Source organism: Triturus cristatus, chromosome 10 (assembly GCF_964204655.1).
Source record: "Triturus cristatus chromosome 10, aTriCri1.1, whole genome shotgun sequence".
In the NCBI taxonomy this organism is placed as follows: Eukaryota; Metazoa; Chordata; class Amphibia; order Caudata; family Salamandridae; genus Triturus; species Triturus cristatus.
Window position 1 is genome coordinate 1,092,869,039 of NC_140593.1, and position 21,566 is coordinate 1,092,890,604.

General features: G+C 41.2%; 1 protein-coding gene across 1 annotated transcript in view; it reads left to right on the forward strand.

Annotated features, from left to right (window-relative positions):
- GNPTG (N-acetylglucosamine-1-phosphate transferase subunit gamma) overlaps positions 1-21,288 on the forward strand; it is an 83,796-nt gene extending 62,508 nt beyond the window's left edge. Inside the window, exon 11 of the mRNA XM_085629283.1 lies at positions 19,514-21,288. Within this exon, the coding sequence (XP_085485409.1) occupies positions 19,514-19,632 (119 nt within the window). The 3' untranslated portion in view covers positions 19,633-21,288. The remainder of the gene's footprint in view (positions 1-19,513) is intronic.
- Positions 21,289-21,566: the final 278 nt, after the last annotated feature.

The window sequence follows — 21,566 nt, forward strand, 5'->3', positions numbered from 1 at the left end:
TAGAGAGGGCAGCAAGGGCAGCAGAGTTCAGTCCCCACAGGTACTTCAGGGCATTTTGGAGGCATTCGGAGTCACTTGGAGACATCAGGAGCCACGTGGGTAGTATCTGCATCCTGATTTATCAGCCCGATTCTTAGCACTCCAGCTGCGGTGTGCAGCAGAGGCAAGCAGGGGATCTTGCCTCCCATCCCGGTTTCTTAACCGGGAAGGAGATCTGGAAAAGTCCGGCAAATGACGGGGGGGGGGGGGGGGGGGGGGGGAACTAAATCCCAGAAAAGAACCGAAGGAGGTTAACTCTCTGTCACAGAATGGATTACCACGCACCAGTGAGAGCCCCAGAGAGAGGCTTGTCTCAGTACCGACCCCAGAACCAACTTCAACCTCAAGACGGAAGGCCGGTCTTTACAAAAATTTTTATCTAAAGGACCCGTTGTCGGCGATTTACTCATCGTCATCAACAGTTGAGGCTAGCAAATTACCAACCCCCATCGTTCCACACAAGGTATCGCCCCCCAGCATCAAGAGCGGGACAAACATTAAAAGCGATGCAACGGGGTCCCAACCCTTGCAGCCTCAGCTAATTCTTACAAACAATCTAAATCAGGCCTTAGCGTCAGTTCAAGTGCATCATTCCAAAACTCCCACAAAGGCGATGGAATTAATAAGGAGCACAGGAAAAAAGGAAACTTCAGAAGACCCGTCATTAAATTCTAAACGAGTAAATCGGAGCAGATTAGCTTCACTGTCAGTGAAAAGCAATGAAATGACTTCTTTAAGGGAATCCAAAATCTTCAAGGAGGATAGTCCAAATCCTAGCTTATTACAAACATTGTCCACCCAAGTTCCCGACCCTTGGCATAACTCTCTCGTTATAACTTCCGACTGTCAACTTGAGGAACTGGTGGAAATATTATCAAAAAATAATGACAGCCAAGAGTTAGCTTCTAATTCAGAGCTGGGCAATAATGACAATCAGATAAGCCCAGGCATAGTGGTCTCGACCCCCTGCAACAAAGAGCAAAAAAGGCTAACCCTGGATGACAGTGGTATCATGCCAAGAAACCAAAATCACCAAAACCACCTCTGTCAAACAGCGCCAATTACAATCTCGTCAGTGTGCACGTTGGACCCAGTCCCAGAGCCAGACGAGACGCAAAATTGGTATAAAGATCAGCCATCGAATCCTTCGAATTTATGGGCCCAATCCCTCCTAGGCACCCTTGATCAAGCAATAAAGGTGCTGAATTATCAATCAGACAAATTGGAGGTTCAGATTGACCTCATCAACCTAATTGCAGACCACATTTCTGGAATAAATACGAAACTGGATATACTGTCATCCCATCTGATTAATAGAGAGAAATTGGAATCCCGTGTTGTGAATGAAAACCATCAACCTAGTTGTGGATGCGGGAGCATAATCGAAAAACTAGCCAGTCTCCCGGACACACTAAAAGACATCCTAGAGGAGGTTAAACTAACCCGAAAAAGCAAACTTGGCAAAGAAATATACACCAAGCAAGTCGCAACGTCAACTACAAATATCAACGACACGTTAGGAGACTCTAAAAGCAATCTATCAGAGGACCCAGGGCAAGTAAAAACAGGAACAATTCCAGGAATCGAAGAAAAGGAAATGGATATAACTCAGCTCACAAATAAATTCCTTATTGCGGGCAAACCAACCAAGAGGGAAAGAAAAAAGGCAAGGAAGGCCAGACTAAAGAACAAAAAGCAGCAACAAACAGATGACGAAAACTTCTTTGCCATATTTAAATCTGTTACTCCAAAAGAGGAAAAAAGTCGAACATTACCGGACGAAACAAAGGGAGTCCAGGCATCATCAAACAAGGGAGTTGCTGAAATCTTATTAAGGGAAGGCCGGCAGGGCTCTAGAGAAATTGCTTGTCCGCCCTCACAAGAGCGTATAATAACCAAGTCTTCCCCTTCCGACGGAAACCAACAAAGTCTAACAACCTCGGCTCCCAAGGAAAATTATCATGGAAACAACAAGTCAAAAATGAGCTTATAATGGAGCCAGGACATGCAGGTCCATCCCAAACAACATTTTCACCGAATTTGGTAGGCAATACGAGAAAAAACAGCGTAATTGGCGAGAAGTCCCGACAGGGAGGGGAAGCCTGTAACGCACAGCAAACGCCAAAAAAAACGGAGAACAGAACAACTGAAATACATGAGGAGAAAATAAACTCAGAAAGCAACATAGGGCCAAACCCCTTGAGCGTCACTATTACGGGAAACAAACGAAAATGTACGCTTCCCCTTGGGGTCTCCCCGCCCGTTCCAAAAAGTTTAACAAAGACAGGAACAACGCAAACAATTAATCGTAAATCTGTGGAGAGGAAGGATGAACAAGAGCAACAATCATCCTTTAGGAGGGGTAATAAACCCACAACTTATGACCCTCTTCCCCAAAGATCATCTTCTTCAAAACATCCTAGAGATCTTCCAGTCTATATAGAGGCTTTTGAATCCAAGTTGTCATTTGTGCCTGATTATCCAACAAAGGGGCAGCAAGATATCCAAAATCGAGGCAACCTGCTAAAACTGTTTAAGGAAATATCAGAACTCAAAGAGATTACTTCCCAAGATCTAGTATCTGTGGAATTCCAACCGAGTGTCCACAATACGGACATTGAAGAATCTGTAACAACTGGGCCTCAAAGGACCTGGCCGACAAGATTTTTTCCACAAGAACTCAGTTTAGTGTATGGGGTATTATCTTGCTGCAGCACAAGCGTCCAAGATATCCCTATCCCCTATTAGAAAAATCTCACAACTCCAAAAAAGGAATAGGTGAGAAGGAAAGACAAACCACTTGCTTACGAGGAGCTAGAGGTCAAACACCGACAATTATGATAACAGGACACAGTGTTACATCACCAGAAGGCAAACAAAGTATCTGTCAGCAATCAGCAGTCCAGCCGGACTGGTCTTGGTTGCCCAGGATCCTGAATAATCAAAATTCCTAACTGTGAGCTTAACAACTCTAACCGTGTGCAAAGGCGGAAACAAAATTTAAAGAAAATAATGCCACAAAGTATTTCATTCTGTTCCTGGAATGTCCATGGGTTTCATGAAATGGCCCTTGAGAATGACACACTTACCTTTTTTCAGCATCAAGATGTAATCCTGATTCAGGAATCATGGAAACTCTCTCCCTCGCCAATAGCAAGGTTCCAAGAACACCATATATTAGCAGAAAGATTATCACCCTTCGGGCATCCACGCGGCGGACTGTCAACCTACGTAACCCAAAAATACAACTGGGCAACAGAAGAGCTGGACGTGGGTCTCTCTTGGGTTCAAGTGATTAAAATCACCGACCGTTCACCAAAAGGAAACAAGAATTGGCAACTATTGGTGATTAACATCTATATTAACCCGGAGAGGAAAACCCAGAAGGAGAAATATGCAAACTTATCATCCTTGATAAAAGTATTACAGAGATCGTACGCGCAATGCCCGATGTTTATTTCAGGAGATTTTAACAGCAATCTCATCGGGGAAAAAACAGGTAGTAAAGACCAAAAAAGTAGTACGTGACCTGGGAGACTTAGGTTTGTTAATACTGCATGGAAAAACTAGGGGTGACATTCCGGCAGGTATTACCTACTTGAGTGGTAAAGTCCACTCAACAATAGATTTTACAATAATAAGTAAGGTCCTATCTTCCAGCATAGAATCATTTCAAATAGTCAAGCGTTTAGAAAATGACCATTTCCCTCAAATAACTAGAATTAATATCGCACTCACTGCACTGCAAAATCTGCCGTCCTTACTACAACATGCCGAGAAGTTCAATCTAAAGAAGTTAAAATGGTGTGGGGGAGGCCAGGAAAGTATATTGGCCACAGTAAAACAACACATGTCCATTTCAGGCCCCCAGCCCGAGGAAGATTGTATAAAGAGCTGGCAGCAACTGATTCTGGCCCTCCTGCATAAATTCCCAGCAGCATCAGGGAATACAGGATGTATTAAGGTAAGGAAAGAGCCATGGTTCAATTTGGACCTAAGAGAAAAAAAGAGAAGGGTTGCACGTGAGGTCAGAGCAGTGGCACATGGAAAAAAAATGGGAACCGGCATAAATAACCGCAAACTAAAAGAAGCAAGGAGCATGTACAGGAAGTCGCTAAGGGTTGCAAAGAGAACGTATAAGGAATCCATTTGGAATAAGCTACTGAGTGCAGGAAAACGGCCGAATAGCAGGGATTTTTGGGGAATCATTAACGACTTAAACAAAGGAGCAAGCCTTCAGCAAGAAGCAGGGGTAGGAGAGGAATCCTGGTCCTACCATGTGCAATCAGTGTATGGAAACACAGTTTCAAGCAGTACCAACAGTCAGTGGGGTAGAGAGTTGGACAATGGGAAAAACACAAAAAATGAGATTCCGGCGACTATTGAAAAAGAGGACCAGAAAGAAGTAAATGGGATCATGGAAACTCCTCTAACCTCTAAAAAACAACTCCGGAGTATAATAACAAGATTGAAGACCGAAGGAGCTGCAGGTCTGAATGGGCTGCCAAATATGCTCTTTAAAACTGATCCGGATTTCTGGTCAGAGTCCTTAACTCCCCTATTCAACCATATATATTCACAAAATGAAGTTCCATCATCCTGGCAAGGGAATATCATCCACCCCATTTGCAAACAGGGGGACCGTCGCAACCCCGCAAATTACAGGCTGATATCCCTAATAGACGTTGAAGCTAAGCTCTACGCCTCCTGCATCCTAACACAGCTACGAGACTGGATTGAAGAGACCAATATTATCCCGAAGTTCCAAATAGGGTTTAGGCATGGAATGGGTACCATTACAAACTTGGCCAGTCTGTCGCTCTTAATGGAAAATGCATTAACTGAGGGCTCCAGACTATACGCTTGCTTTATTGATATACGGTCAGCATTCGACCGGGTATGCAGAGAGCGCCTATGGGCAAAGCTGATCTCCTGGGGATTTCCGAAACCCATGTTAAACACCATAGTCACCCTTTTTTAATAACACATGGGTAAGAGTCAAGTTAGGCAATGGCGGCAGTATAACCTCGAGGATTTGGACGCACCAAGGTTTAAAGCAAGGCTGCGTGTTGGCCCCAAGCCTCTTTAGCCTTTTCCTCTCGGACATCAGTAAAGTTTTGGTTGCAGCAGAATGTCATCCGCCGAGACTGGCCAACAATCCAATTAATTTTCTACAATACGTGGATGACATAGTAGTATTGAGCAAATCACCAATCGGTCTACAGAGAGCAATCAATAAATTAGCGGAATATTTAAAACAGGAAAAGCTGGAATTAAACAAAGGTAAAACAAAGGTTGTCCGACTAGTGGAATCAAGCAAACTCAACTATAAATGGACGGCAAACGGAGAAACGGTAGAAGAACAACCATCATATAAATATCTGGGTATTTTAATAGAGCAAGGTCTGAAACACAAAGAGCAAAAGTAGTAATAAAAGCAAAAGCCCAGTCATTAATCTTTGCATACCGGCTACTGAAATCTAAACTGGACTGTCCCAATTACAATCATCTATTGAAGGTCATGGCCGCGCAAATTTTGCCCATCTTGTCTTATGGGTTGGTTACTTGGCATGGCAAGGAGGCTGACTTGCTAAACTTAATGCAGACAAAGATCTATAAAGCCACTTTTAATCTGCTTCTCCTTCGCAGATACGGCTAGAATTTGGCCTGCAAAATCAAATCTTCCGGAGCATGAGCGGCTTTTTGAAGCTTTGTAATAAATTTCGTTTTGCAAATCAGGAGTCGTTGGACCATCTATGCTGGGAAGAAATCATGTATCAGGCGGATAATAAAATCTTGAGCGCCTGGGGAAAGCATCTGAAAACCTGCCTGATAGAACTTGATCTAGAATTATCATGGGAAACTAGGATGGACAAAGCTGGTTTAAGTAGCTTAATTAATAAGGCAGCCAAAATGAAATCCTTTTTGGAAGATAAAAATTCATTGGCCAAACGCCGGCATTTGGGTGGACAGTTATAGCGTCCTATAAATCATTAAAACCACAAGCATACCTAGCCTCTCATTTCAGCGAGTTCCTAAAGAAATCCTATATGGACTATCGGATGGGCCATCACATGTCAAAAGATCTACTCCCCTCTTGGAAACAGAGCTTCCAATCAGAAAAATGCCATCTATGCTGATACAAAATTGAATCTCTAGCCCACATTTTTTGTGTGTGTCCAGCAGTAATGGCTCAGAGACGTTGGTATTTAAAGCAAATTTTTAATGCCCTAAAAATTCGAACCTGTAGACAAGCAGTAACAAGTTGGCTGGGAGGATCCTCCATAATCCTGGCTTGCAGGGGAATCAAATTTCTGGGGGCGGTAAGGATCCGCCTGAAGCACCTAGAGCAGGATGATTGTAACATCGGAACCCTTAAGAAGAAAAAAAAAAAGAATAAAGACAAAACAAAAATAAACTGTGTAAATAGATAATTTAGATCTCACAGAGATAGATTGTCCCGTGCTCGAATTAAATTTTTTATAACTGTATCTAACAAGTTTTATGGGTCATTGGTGACAATGAGCAGATGTTTTATGGTTGTTTACTTTTATATACCTTTTTATTCATATATGTGGGTTTTGTGATAATTTGACAAATTATACAATAAAACTTTGACTTGACTAGCGATACCTTACTGGACTTGTTTGAAGTTTTACATAGTAAATAACATGGAATATTGTGGAAAAGGCAAAAGCATTGAGTGAGAATATGTAGATTCAGTATGGAGTGCAAAAAGCCATGGAGATGTGGTATCTTTAACAAGCGTTTCTTCAGATAGACACAAGCTCAGGCATTTGGCAATAAAAGACTGTCAATCCTAGACAGAAGATTGATTGACTGCGCCTGCCAGAAGCCGACACTCTGTCAAGAGGACCGGTTACAGTTGAGGAGGCAGTATCTAGCGCACCAGAGCAGTCTTGGTATGCTCACTCATGTTCCTAGCTGGAATAAGACAATATGGCTCATCTGAAACACTAGAACCAGCGGTAACTGGTGAACTTTGAAAGAGGTGGGGTGTAAACGTGTACCTGGAGTAGAAAGGAGTGAGTAAGGCTGCCTCTGTAGAAGAGGGTTGTCTCCCACAAGAATAGTTTAAAAAAACAAAGCCGAATGGGGCGTGTGCCAGATGTGGATTGAAATATTCCCGAACGTTTGCAGTGGGCCAGACAATTGTTAGAGCTCACCATCCCAAAGACAATTGTGAAACAAGCATTTGCAATGCAATAGGTCTCGCATTTACAGGAGTTTAAGCTATTGGCATTGTAAATGACAATGCCTTTTAGTTATGTTTTAAAAACAAAAATAAAAGGCATTGTCATTTGCAATGTCAATAGCTCAAACTCCCGTAAATGCGAGACCTATTGCATTGCAAATGCTTGTATTACTGTACGTTTGAAGATATTATGTAGGCTAAAAGGGAAAAAACAGCAAAAGAAAAAGGCCAGCAATAGCAAAGCAATTACCTCTCTTTAACTGTCACTCACATCCCGTCACCTGTAGCACACGTCAGCAGCTGAACGGCTTCGTGAAGCTTACATCACAAACAGAAGCTGTTAGACATCTCATTTTACCTACCTCTGAAGGATAAAAGTCCAAGAGGGCCATGCTAAGATTTAGACTGAGACCTCTGCACCAGCTCAGGAGGTTACATTAACCTCCTGAGCTATCCTGAATCAATTGAAAGATCCCCAGGCCCTGAGGTTTTAGTTAAAACAAACTATTTTATAACTTAGCGGGCGCTCTTTCAAAAATAAAAACACGCACTTTAATGTGCTCTGTTTTAACAAAGAGGTTGTCGTCTGTTGCCGTGCTCGTATAGGAAAATAAATAAAAGAAATAAGAAGAGGGTATAACTCAGTATCTTTCCAGGACTAGGACAAGAAGCTTTAGTTTACCTTCTTTTCCCCAGAAAAACATTTGTGCCACGCGGCGCTGAGTCAAATAAGGCTGCATGTTCTTTGTACCACATGAAAAACTCCATCTACTGAAAATTTAAATGGACATTCCTAATTAACACTCTGAAATGTAATGTTAACATTGCTTATGTGCTGTGCTTATTTAGGCTACTGTTTGCAATAATACGGTTTATAAATTGTGTGACTGTATAATACACAAACAGCATTTAGTTAGCGGTTTTTGCTACATGATTCATACCAGCTCCATGTCAAGTAAATTCCCCACTATTGGGTTACTTTACGTTTGGTTGCGTTGACAGTGGCTGGTCTGTGGTTGCCTAGCACAATTACCTTGTGGGTTAACTGTGAGTGGTTCATTGTGCGGGGGCTTTGTCTGGGATGCGCAGGTATCGGAAATGAATCCAGCAGATAATGGGGAGCCAGCTGGAGTTAGTGCAGAGAAGGTGTAATGTGGGCCCAGAGGCTAAAGACAATTGAAAGTCTTGTGGGTGCATCTTGGACTCCATCATTGCAAGTCAGGCAGCCTTGTCTTTATTCTGAAGAATAGTTAATCTCATATTTAAAGTCCGGGGAGGACAACGTTTTGGAGAGTTCTTTTAAAGTGGTTGGGAGATAAAGGGGGAATGAACTGCGATCATATTTTTTTTTTTTCTTTTTCATGGTCTCGCTTGACAGCGCAGCTATCACCAGACAATTATGTGAGCATCTTTGGAGAGGGGTTTTGGCTCCATCCACATGTTGGAAGGCAAAAGTACATGGCCTGCCCTGTTCCCGTCACTGTGTGACGCTGGCACAAAACACATGATGACCCTTGGGCAGGAACTTTACACATTTCACTCCTTATATTAAAACTCTGTTGTCAACAGGTTGCATGACTTGCTTTCCTGCAACATTCAATGTGCCATGCATGCTTTTACGTTCCAATCAGCCCAGGAAAATGATGGCCGCTTCTTTGAAAGGAAATAGGTCTCGCATTTACAAGAGTTTGGCCTATCGGCATTGTGTAAATGAAAATGCTTTTTATTTATGTGTTAATTAAAAAAACACATAAATAAAATGCATTGTCATTTACAATGCCAATAGCTTAAACTCTGATAAATCCGAGCCCTATTGCATTGCAAATGCTTGATTTTTATAGGGATTCGGCCTCGAACGTCTGTGAAGAATGAGCGGCAGGATTTAAAGTCATTTTTGTTATTTTGCGTTATTTCAGGAGCGCCACAGTCCCAGGCAGCTTATGGGATACAGCAAAGCCGGCCACGTGACAAATTAGTAATTTTACATTTGTATTTTTGTAACGGTGTGAGGTAGAACATAAGACTAAACCGATAGTGTTGAAAGGAAAAGCAATACGTAGGAAGGGCAGACAAAATAACGGATTATCTTGGCGCTTTACCTTTGCAAAGGTGATGGTGTCCAGAGGCACAGCTCCCTTGGTATGCAGAGCATCGCTACTTTTCAAACATAGAGCAAATAAAAGTAGCGCGAGAGCCGCAGCGGCACCTGTGCCTGACGCAGCCATGGCGAGAATGGATCAAATGAGCGGATCGATGCCTGCGGAGTGGGAGGATGGGCTGTATCCTGGCTGAGCTTTCAGCACCACTAATGCAGCGCAAGATCGTGCCAAACTAGAAATGTTAATACCGTTAAGAAAACCGCGATGAGCTAGTTTTGTAATATTAAATAACAGACACGGAATTTACACATTTTATTTTCGTACTATACGTAACCAAATGGCTGATATAAAAAACATACTTTATACAGAAATTGATACTGTAATTACTTACTGGAAATTTCCAGATTTTATTTCGTTAATTGAACACTTTATAGCATACGTGAACAAGTATTTTCAATTCGATCAAAGACACTGAGGTGAGGATGCCTTCTCTTCTTTGCTTTATTTGAATAACAGTTTTGTAACGTAACCCTAGAGAAATAAATGTACAGACGGTCACTGACTACAGTACCCAAGACACATGGAGAACAAGCACTGAAATACAAGCGTGGGCCCGCGGCCGCGAAAGTTAATTGTGAGAGGGGGAGCAGGAGTGAGCCCGCGAGTGGTGCACACGCGCTGGGGCGAGCAGTCTGCTCTTTTTCGAAGCACATACTCGTGCTTGTGGCACGCCCCTGCGCGCTCCCGCAAGGTGTATGCCGCCACAAGCACGAGTATGTGCTTCGAAAAAGGCAGAACGATGGCTAAAGGTCTCCTATCCAGCGCATGCGAGACCTAAAAACGGTGGCAAAATATTAGGTTTTTCAACACAGTTTTCCTAAAAACTTGTTAAGGAGCTGCATGTAATATAGAAAGTTAAACTGTGTAGTATCAAACGACCCAGCATTTATCAACATGTACATAGCATCTTTCTTCATTTTGCGACCTTGCCTCTTCACATTGTGAATGTCCGTCGTATGTTATGAATTTTTACTTTTTTCTTTGGAAGGGATAAGGGGTAAAACCAAAAGTAATACAAATACTACAATCGGAGGACAAATGCACTAGAGCAGGATATATTCACTGCAATGCAGGCACCACAGTTACATAATGGTCTCAGGTGTGGAGGTTACACCAATTTTACATGTTCAGGCCTGACAGCTAAAATAATAAATCCATAGAAAATATGACTACATGCGGAATAAAACATGAAATGACTGAATTATGGCAAAATAACACCACCGTTTCCAGTAGAGAATTTGGAATAAAACTGTGACTTAATTGCTGGGTGATTCTGTTTGTGTGTGTGTGTGTGTGTGTGTGTGTGTGTGTGTGTGTATATATATATATATATATATATTACCTACTGGCGATAGCCAGTAGGTAGTTATAGTTAGGACCACGTTTCCATAGGAAAACCTCAACATTCTATTTTGAATAACTTTGGCGCCGGTCGACGAATCCTCGCAAATTTTTCAAAATAGGTGGGGCGCTACGCTCCGCTCCTACCCTGAAAGTCTCGGGGGGATCCGTCAAGCGGGGGCTGAGATAAAAGGGGGGTCCCAAAACGCGTTTTTTCCCATGCATTTTTCCATAGGACCTTTAGAACGAGCTACAGCCCGAACGGCTGAACAGAATTACTCAAAATTTGGCAGAGAGGTAGTCCCTAGGTCAAGGAAGTGCCTTTTGTAGGTTTGGTGTAAATCTGTTCAGTAGATTCTGAGAAAATAGCCTTTAAATCAATATATATATCTGAGCCAGCTTACGGTACGCTTACCGTACGCTTACGGTAAGCGTACGGTGGCGTGCGCGAGCGCGATTCTGATTGGCTCTTAGATCTTAGTAAACATTCGAATCGGCCGAAACCAGGAAGCGGCGGCCGCCATTTTGTCTCTCGCACTGAGAGTGATTTTTAAAATATCCAGCCCAAAAACATGTAAAGGGGCTGTTTTGACAACTCCCTCCCACATAGTCATGTTGAGGGAGTCCCCAAACATCCCCCAAGTGCAAAAACGGTTTTATTTTTTTTTCGGCAATTTCGCGGGGTACGCTTACCGTACGCTTACCGTAAGCGTACGGTAAAAAAATAAAAATAAAAAAAACACTATCCACACTTACCCCACCCCCTGTGCTTTTGGTGGCCGAAGTCCACCAAAAGCACAGGGCTTATGTTAAGGGAAAAAAACACTATCCACACTTACCCCACCCCCTGTGCTTTTGGTGGCCGAAGGCCACCAAATGTACAGGGCTTATTATAAGGGAAAAAAACTTAGCATTTAAAAAACCGTACTAATTCACTGAAAAAACCATAGGTTTCACACACGTTATAGTTAGGAATTAGCATTTAAAAAACCTTGCAAATTCACTGAAAAAACCATAGGTTTCACACATGTTATAGTTAGCGGAAATTTTACTGATAAAAAACCAGTGAAATTCCCCCGTTATAGTTAGCGCAGGCAACTATAACTCACGCGACTGCAATCTTCTGCTGATGACATATGTGTCTTTATGAAAAAAAAATATTTGTAATATATGTATAGCTAAAAATGTATGGAAGAAGACATGGGCAAATAAGTGTCTAAATACAGTATTAGCATCAGCAGAGGATTGCGGTCGCGTGAGTTATAGTTGCCTGCGCTAACTATAACGGGGGAATTTCACTGGTTTTTTATCAGTAAAATTTCCGCTAACTATAACATGTGTGAAACCTATGGTTTTTTCATATATATATATATATAATTTTTTCAGCACTCCAAGAGGTTAAGGTTTACTCGACTTTATTTTGTGATGTTACATCTAAAACGCCGCCTTGTTCACGATGTAGAAACACCATTCGCTTACAGTTAAAATAGACATTACAAATAGTAGACATCAACAACGGACTATATTTCAATACATGGTATTTTCACTGTGAATTTGGTGGCCATCTTTAAACATTTACACGGGCCAACCTTTGTAAACAGTATACCAGAAAGCATATTCAATATATATAGAAGGAGTATGTTTGTTACGATTTTATCACATGGAAAATAAAACATTTCGTAGAAAAATTAATTTCTTACTCATTTTTGTCATTATTCCATTAAAAAAAACAATTTCATACTTATATAAGCTTTTTATCCTCATTTCCATTACAATTGAAATCGTAAATAGTCCATTGAAACTCAATTGGAGGGTAAATGCCATAAATTAATTTTGACGTTCATATTGAAAGTGCCAGTGCAAATTTCCATTCGTCTTCAACTCAGTTCCTTCACTGATTTAAAGTGCAGATTTCTACAGTACTACTATATAAAAAAGTGCTAGTGCTTTCAGTCTTCAGGTCAGTTTGTTTACACCCTAAGAGAAAGTACAAATGCTTTAGCTGAATTTTATATAGTTGGTTTCAACTAATATACTTCTGTTTGTTCATAAAATGTGACCACCCTAATTATTATAGCCTCATTAGCCAAATTCAAAACAAAAAAACAATTAATTGTACTGTTTTAACGTCAAATTAAAATTTCCACAACCCTCCATCTCCAAACTTTGTTGTTCCATGTCTATCAAAAAATGTCCAATTGTTTTACAAAAGATCTTGGTTTCCTTGTGTGCAGCATTACTCTTCATCTTTCTATTTTGTTTTTTATTATTTATTTGAGACAGGTATAAATGTCCTCATCAATATTTAACCCATGAGACTCCTTACTGTTGAACTCTAGAATAAAATAAGTTTCAAGCTTCCTGAGTTCTCTCTCCCTGTCCCCCCCCCTCTCTTTTTCTTTGGCATTTCTGCTAAACAACTGTACTGCAGACTTGAGGGATTGCTCTCATGATACAATTCAAAATGTCTCGCAATAGGATAAGTTCTATCCTTATTGATAATTGCTCTACGATGTTGCAAGATTCGTTGGTATACAGGTAGAGTGGTACTTCCTATATGCTTTTTTGAGCATGGGCATTGCAGAATATAAACCACAAAACTCGATCTACATGTTAGGAAACCTCTGACAGTCACTGTTTTGTTAAAAAATGTCATAAAATGAGTGCGATTCAGTCCATGTTGGCACGCCTTACACTTTAGACATTTTTTAAAACCCATTTTTTGTTGCAGCCAGGTAACAGTTCCTCCTTTCCTTTCCTGAAATTCACTTTTTACCATCAGATCTTTCAACGATTTGGACTTTCTATAGGTAATATCCTGATGCTTTTTTGTTTTGGGGCCTAAAATCGGATCATTTCTTGGCAAATACCAATGTTTATTTAAGATTGATCTGATTTCCTTATGCTCGGAGTTGAAAGTTGTTATAAATCTCTGACAGTCCGGTCCTTTCTCACATTTTTTTAACTGGGTCTTAGATGGCTCAAATAGCACCCTCTGTCTTTCCAACTTCCTTGCTTTTGCTGCTGCCCCATGAATGATATGTGGTGCATAACCCCTTTGGATGAATCTCTCAGTCATTTCCTGCTCTATTCTTGAATATTCAATTAAATCGCTGCATGCCCTTCTCGCTCTGTAAAATTCTCCGAACAGTATACTCCTAATTAAAGGTGCGGGGTGTGAGCTATGCGCGTGAAGAATAGTGTTGCCAGCTGTTGGCTTTCTGAATACTTTGGTCACCAATTTATCCCCCTGCGGTGTTACTCTAACATCCAGGAAGTCTATAGTAGTTAGACTATATTGTCCTACAAACTTCAAATTAAGGTTATTCTGGTTCAGATCATTAACAAACAGTTCTATTTCACTTTCTGTGCCCTGCCACAGCACAAAAATGTCGTCTATAAATCTGACCCATAATAATATATGGTTTGAACAAAGTTCCGGGGGGGGCCCTCGAGCACCTGCTCCTCCCACCAGCCTAGATGTAAGTTGGCATATCTGGGGGCGAAGCAGGTGCCCATCGCCGACCCCTGTTCCTGCTGGAATAATTCATCACCAAATAAAAATATATTTCTGGTTAAGCACCACTCCATTAATTCCAAAATCATTAAATTCTGCTTTACAAATCTTATGGGTCTTCGATTTAAAAAATATTCTGTCGCTTTTAGGCCATCCCTATGTCTTATACTAGTGTACAAAGTAGCAACATCGAGGGTTAATAGTACCATGCTGTTAACATTCCAACGTATATCATATATACATTTTAAAAAGTCTGTTGAATCCTTAATAAATGATGTTAATGTCCTCACAATGGGATTTAAAAAATAATGTATGTATTTCGAAGCGTTCTCAAAAAGACTACCACAGGAGGAAATTATGGGTCTCCCTGGTGGATTCGTGGTGCTCTTATGCACTTTAGGGAGCATATAAAAAACTGGTAAGACCGGTTTCTCTTGTTTAATGAATTTAAATTCATCCCAGCTAAGTAATCCCTCTTCTTTCCAGGCTTCCAGTCTCATAAAAAATTGTTCCTTCATTTTTTCATAATCCCTCATGGTAATCCTTGAGTAGCATTCACAATTGTCCAATTGACTGAGTGCTTCCTTTTTATACAATTCTCGTCCCCATAATACGACGTTTCCGCCTTTATCCGACGGTTTTACCACTACCCCTTCATCTTTTTGTATTTTAACCACTGTTTTGTGCAACATCGATTTCTTCGGATTAAATTTCTTCTTCTTTTGGACAGTTTTATAATACAGTTGTTTCAACTCCTTTGTTACATTCTCCCCAAAGATATCCAAATTATCACGTGCACTTTTGTGGTATAAACCTTGAAGGCAGTCGGAATGGGGTATGATCTTCCATTTCTAAAGTCTCAGTTTGAGATTCAACTAGAATGTCACCTTCTAATGCTTCATTAGTATTCCATACATCATTATTCGATAGTGTCAATAGATCTTCGAAGACAGGCGCATCACTCACGGTCAGGCCATAAGGGTCATTTGATACATTTGGTTGTGTTGTCGTTTTGGATGAATTACGTACATTTTGATTTAGATGTAATTTTGACAGTTTTAACTTGATAATGAATCGGTATAGGTCCATTCTACTGTTCGACTAGTCAAAATTGTTCTCATCACAGTAACTTAGCCCTAGCTAACACCGATTGATCATCTTTAGTTAAAATCATTGTACTCAAGTTAATAACTGTTTTTGCATCATTTATTTCTTTACCGGCTTCTTTATTTGGGAGCGCATGGATCTGTTTGTTTGCCATTCTGATGCTCCTTCTATAGCCTTCTCCTCCTCCTCTCTGCTTCCTCTTCCTCGATTTTTTTTTCCTCTCCCCCTGTCCCTCGTTGTGCGATGGTCGGTTTGTTGCTCTAGTTGCATAAAACGGTACTCATCTGTCACCCCAAGTCTTACATCCCTGTTACTTCTTTCTCTTGGGTCATCTTGTTCTTGCTCTGTACCTGTATCTGAGCTCGGTTCGCTTTGTGAGACTATTTGTTGTTCCATCAAACCGCTCTGGATTTTCTCTCTTCTGACAGAGTCAAATTTTTTAGCAAAAGTATAAATCCGCCCTGATTCATAATCAAGGCGGTCGCGTAACAACTTGGTAGCTTTCCTGTCTTTAATACGTTTTTCGTATTTTTCCAGTCTGGTTTTCATTTCGCTTTTAAACTTGTTCACTTTGGCCTGCTCATCACTTTTCTCAAAAATTGCAACCAGTTCTTTTATTCTTGATATTACTTCCTGGCTTTCCACTTCTGCGTATTTCACTAGAATATGGATCATGTTCGTAGAACTTGTGGCACTATTTTCTGCCCACTCACATAACATCTCAGATTTTGGATTCTCATAGGTGGGGGTAATCATTATACGTAGCCCTCGTGGGACTCTCCCCACCTGTAGGTACTGGCGCAGCGATGCCACTTCCCACCACCGTGAGATCTCTCGTTTTTTTAGCTTCTCATATTCGTATAATTGTTTGCCCAGATCATTTGATCCTGAAGGAGTCGCTCCCCCTCTGTCATGCAGTACTGGCAAAGATAATTCCCCGAAGAGTTTCAAGGCTTCCTCTTGCCTCGCTGCACATTCCTCATCACTCATGTTTAATTCCCGAGGTCCTCCCTCTCACAGAAGTTGTGGCGTTTATAAACTAAAAGTTCACACTTTATTAGATCGCCACTCTCCAGCCCGACTCCCGTTGCTTCCCTTTGTTCACCTCGCTTACCGGAGTTCACCGCGAGCCGTCTCCCTCGTTCCCGTGATCCTCCGATCACCGGTTCCGGGTTCCTCCTCGCGGATCCACAATACTCCTACTCGCTTCAGGCCTTGGTACAGCAACACGGGGGGCACGCCTGCCTTTTTCACACAAGTCTCAGTTAGCGGATTCACTGGCGTGCTTCCGAACCGTCGGTGGTGCCGGAGACGAGACGTCCACTACGTCTCTAAATATTAGCATAAAATATTCGCGTTGAGCAGAAATTTTCCAGCACTCCCAAGAGGTAAAGGTTTACACGACTTTATTTTCAGTGATGTTACATCTACGCGTTTCGACAGCTAAACGCCGCCTTGTTCACGATGTAGAAACACCATTCGCTTAGAGTTAAAATAGACATTAAAAATAGTAGACATCAACAACGGACTATATTTCAATACATGGTATTTTCACTGTGAATTTGGTGGCCATCTTTAAACATTTACACGGGCCAACCTTTGTAAACAGTATACCAGAAAGCATATTCAATATATATAGAAGGAGTATGTTTGTTACGATTTTATCACATGGAAAATAAAACATTTCGTCGAAAAATTAATTTCTTACTCATTTTTGTCATGATTCCATTAAAAAAACCAATTTCATACTTGTATAAGCTTTTTATCCTCATTTCCATTACAATTGAAATCGTAAATAGTCCATTGAAACTCAATTGGAGGGTAAATGCCATAAATTAATTTTGACGTTCATATTGAAAGTGCCTGTGCAAATTTCCATTCGTCTTCAACTCAGTTCCTTCACTGATTTAAAGTGCATATGTGTATATATATATATACATATACATACATACGATATCCCATGCAACGGGCGGGGAATAGGAGGTTTAGTGTGTTTTGCCTTGAAAGTTTGTGAACGCCTTGCACTTGTCAGATCACCCATTCACAAACTTCTCTCCGACTCTTCCTTTGTTAGAAATGGTCAGATTACTTCAGAAAAGGGCTAAAATAACTCCCAGTCCAAGGTGGTAGACGAACAGAGCATCCCCAAACTTTGTTTTTCTCCAAGTTGAAAAATGTTTTCGCCAAGGAAGAAACTCGGGAAGGAGAAGTGTGGCACATAAGGGTAAAGCCCATGGCTCAAGGTTGAGCAGCATAGAAAGCAAGAAGGTGTGCAGTAATATTTCTGAAGAGTAGAGCAGAACTTGGTCTCACAGAGTAAAAAAGCAGTGCGTGGTGCAGGTGTCATAGAGTAGCATTACGGAGCTGAAGTCCGTGGGGACCGAGCAGGGTCTAGAGTGGTAGTAGGAGTGTGTGTACGGAGAAGTGTACATGAGGCGGAGGAGCCACGAATTCTGGAGACAATCACAAGTCGCTAAACTGAGGTGAGGCCTTGCTTAGACATTATTTTTGGTTTCTAAATAATATGATCATCTCATCCTCTTACTCTTCGATACATACAGGGGGCAGTATAGGAGGCAGGCCAGGGGGGAGTGATAGAGGTCAAAGCTGTAGGCACACATGCAGTGCACCAGTATCCATTTGCAGCATTATTTACCGTCACAGCAAGTACACGTTGTCTCTATTAAAGTACTGTGGGTTACACATCTGAGTCACTCTAGCAGGCACTCAACCACCTGAGCCATCTCATTGTCCATCATTTTAACCACAACGATCTTAGAATGTGGTACTTGATACCTCACCCAGTCCCATTGTAAATGAATACCGCTCCTCTGTTAGTGGTTGAAAAGTTGCTGCTGGGTGCAACAAAACAGTGATTAGCTGATAAAGTCAGCATGCAGTAGTGCTATCCATCAGAGTGCTGAAGGTTCAGCACTATATATTGATGCTCATACTCAGGATGCATCAACACACACCCACCCAACCCCCCTGCACACCCTGGTTTTGTACCCCAAGTTAGCAGCTGGTTGTCTCTTTACTTCTCTCTTTCTGGGTGCAAACACAGGATGCCACACTTTCTTCGGGAGAGATCCCTTCCGCCAAGGCGCTTCAATGATATCCTCTGGAGCCTGCTTTGTAATTATTGCATGTAATAATGCCTTCAGTACCATAAATGTATCCTTCATGTTTCGCCTGTATTCATGTATGGTAAACAAATGTAATGATTTCTGAATATTAAAAACCCAATAAAATGGTTTAACCCAAAAAATAAAAAGATGCACTTGTGTGTCACTGCCTGAGCAGGGTCTATGGTTCACTCCACCAGGCTTCCCCTCTCCTTACAATTTGAGGCACTAAGGATTGACTCAGTGGCCACGTGGTGCGACACAACCTCCCTCTTAAAGGAGAAAGGCGGCAATGCTGCCTCTCCACCATCTGCAAGTCCAGGGCAATATCAAATACACTTCCACCTTCCTATCATGCCATCCAAGTCCTCATTACAGCTAGTTGTAAAGATGAGCGCAAGGACTTGCCAAAAGAAATCCAAATTAAAGGACGGAACAGTCTAACCTACCCAAGGACAGGGCGGGCCGAGCGAGGAATTGAGGGCAAAGTGTGCAGCACCAATGAAATGGCTGTATGCTGGTGCTCTGGCACCATATGCCATGAACAACCGGTACAATGAACCCATGGCAGAGGAATGTAGGCTGATCAACTACTGTTTAGGATTTGGGATGACCTTTTACCCTTCTCTGCTTTGATCATATTTGCTCTACAAGACATCTAAATACATCTCTAGTTTAGTTACTTGTTTAGCTACAATGTGGAATATTTCCAAAGAAAAGAATGTATAGGACCAAAAGTACAATTTTCTAAAAATGTTAGTAGTTTTACATGGCTAAAACCTTTTTCACTTTATTTGAAAAGCGGATTGTAACCTATTCCCATTTCAAAATGTCTCTTGGAACCCTGACTGCAAGACTGACTTTGCCCACTGGACTATGCCTTCTTACCTGCTTATTTTATGAATTTGTAATTGGTCCACTGTGTAATGACAGGCCACTGATTGATTTGCTGTGGAAATTCACAAAAACCCTGTGATGAATCTGATGGGTGACTCTTGCTGTTTCGCAGACACTGCAAGCAATGAAAATGCCAGCGACGAAAAGGCAAAGCAGACAAATCTGGACGTATTGAGAGCAAATGAGGGTCTTCGTGGAGATACAGGTCTTCGAGATGTCTTGCCGCATTGACGAAATGTTAATGACTTATACGAAAGATGCTTACAAATGGAATCTTTGTGGATTTGTTTCAAAACCAAATAGTGACTTGAATCAGGATACATTCTTTAAATGAAATTGTTTGGCTGGAGACACTAGTCTTCAGGACGTTGTACTGCAATGGAACACTGTTTATAGAAAAGTGACAGATTCATACAGAGGAGCATTACACAGTTTGGTTGCATTGGTTTAGAACCATACACAAATGCCCTGTGAGGGCAATCCACTTTGAAAGCTGAAATTGAGGAAGAAACCTACATAAGGTATATCCTGCAAGTTTAAAAGATGGGTATGTTGAACATTGATTGCATCGCCAAAGAAAGGTCCTCAGTTTAGTTCCTACAGGGATGAGTTAGCAATTTAATATAACTAATCACACTACGATAATAAATCAGCACTGCTTAGCTAGGTAATGGCTTATCTTGCTAATAAACTGATCCATTTTAGCTGTTCAATTAAGCAGGGAAGAAAAAGCTGCTATTGCAATGCATATAGTTTTTTATTCAGTATTTGTCAGTTAGACGCAAGATACTGGCATCCATAATGATTTCTACCGACTGAGGTTGACAACAGTGACACCTTTGCAGCAGAAAAAAAGAAATTCCAAAATTGGAGTATTTAAGTTGTATGTGTGCAAATGATGTTTGGGCTGAAGCATTGTGCCAGGCCATAGCTAAGCACTAAAAGCAAAGACACTATTGACCTCCACAGTCCAGGTTGGCTCTTAAGATAGTTCACAGGTAAGGTCTGTGCTAAAAGTAATGCAAGATAGGACTTGGATCAGGTGTGGACCGAGCAAAAACCTGGGTAAAGGTAGGATGTACAGATTTATTTTTATAATCTACAAATGTTTGTAATGAACCAATGATTGTGAGTGATAAAATAATTATTGTTCAAACATACCATGGCTGTATTGAACAGAACATTTGGTTGTGTGATTTATTGTGGTGTTATCTGGATTTAACCCACCAGTAAAACGTGCAAAACTGCACTTCTGACAAAGTGTTAATTAAACAATATATATCTCCTATGATATTCCATGCCTGCTTCACTGTGCATGTTGCTTGACTAGAGCAGACTCTTCGTGTTAATGGAAAGCCCGATTTTAAGAGCGAAAAGTCCTCAAAAACCTCCTATAGTAATACAACTACACTGTCCATAATACAGAGAAAAGCTAGAAATAAAGAAAGGGCTATTTAAGCCATGATCTGCACCGGTGAGTGATTTGTTGGTATGATGGTGTGTCTGCTTCATAATGTTGTTTTGTCATTTTAGCTTTGTCCCTGAAAGTACCCCTTTCCTTTGCTTTCCGGCAACAATTTGGGGTTCTAATGTTCCTGAAAAATTCCACAAACATCACATTGGTGACACTTCACAGAAACTATTGAGGGAGAGACCCTTAACTAGTCATCCCACCATGTGGTCTCAAGGGTGAGGGGAGGGGTGGCCCCTCGTGGCTCACTCTACACTTGCAGTAGCTGGTCACATCATCCAGTGGGTTGCCTCATGCCTTGCCTGTGCAGATTAACTCCAGAGGCTTTGAGCAGAAGGGAGACGCTGCATGTTTATTATTTTTAAATGTTTGGGACTGTCATGAAAATTATGAATAAAAAAGTTTGCAATAACTTATCATGATCATTGGAGAACATGCTTTTCAAACACTACTGGGGCACTTGTTGTTGGGGTTACCCGTAGCTATTGACAAAAATTTAATTTTGTATGAATGTCACTTGTGTTTTTGCCAGCTTACCCTCAAAAGGTGATATATTTTGTCTGCCGCACCATCGTTCCATGAGTTCCTTTCTGATTTGGATTTTATAATTGTCATTGGCAAACTGACTCTTATTGGTGTCCAAGAAGAGATCCATACCGAAGAAGGTCCCTCTAATTTGTTGTGGGGTGGAAGC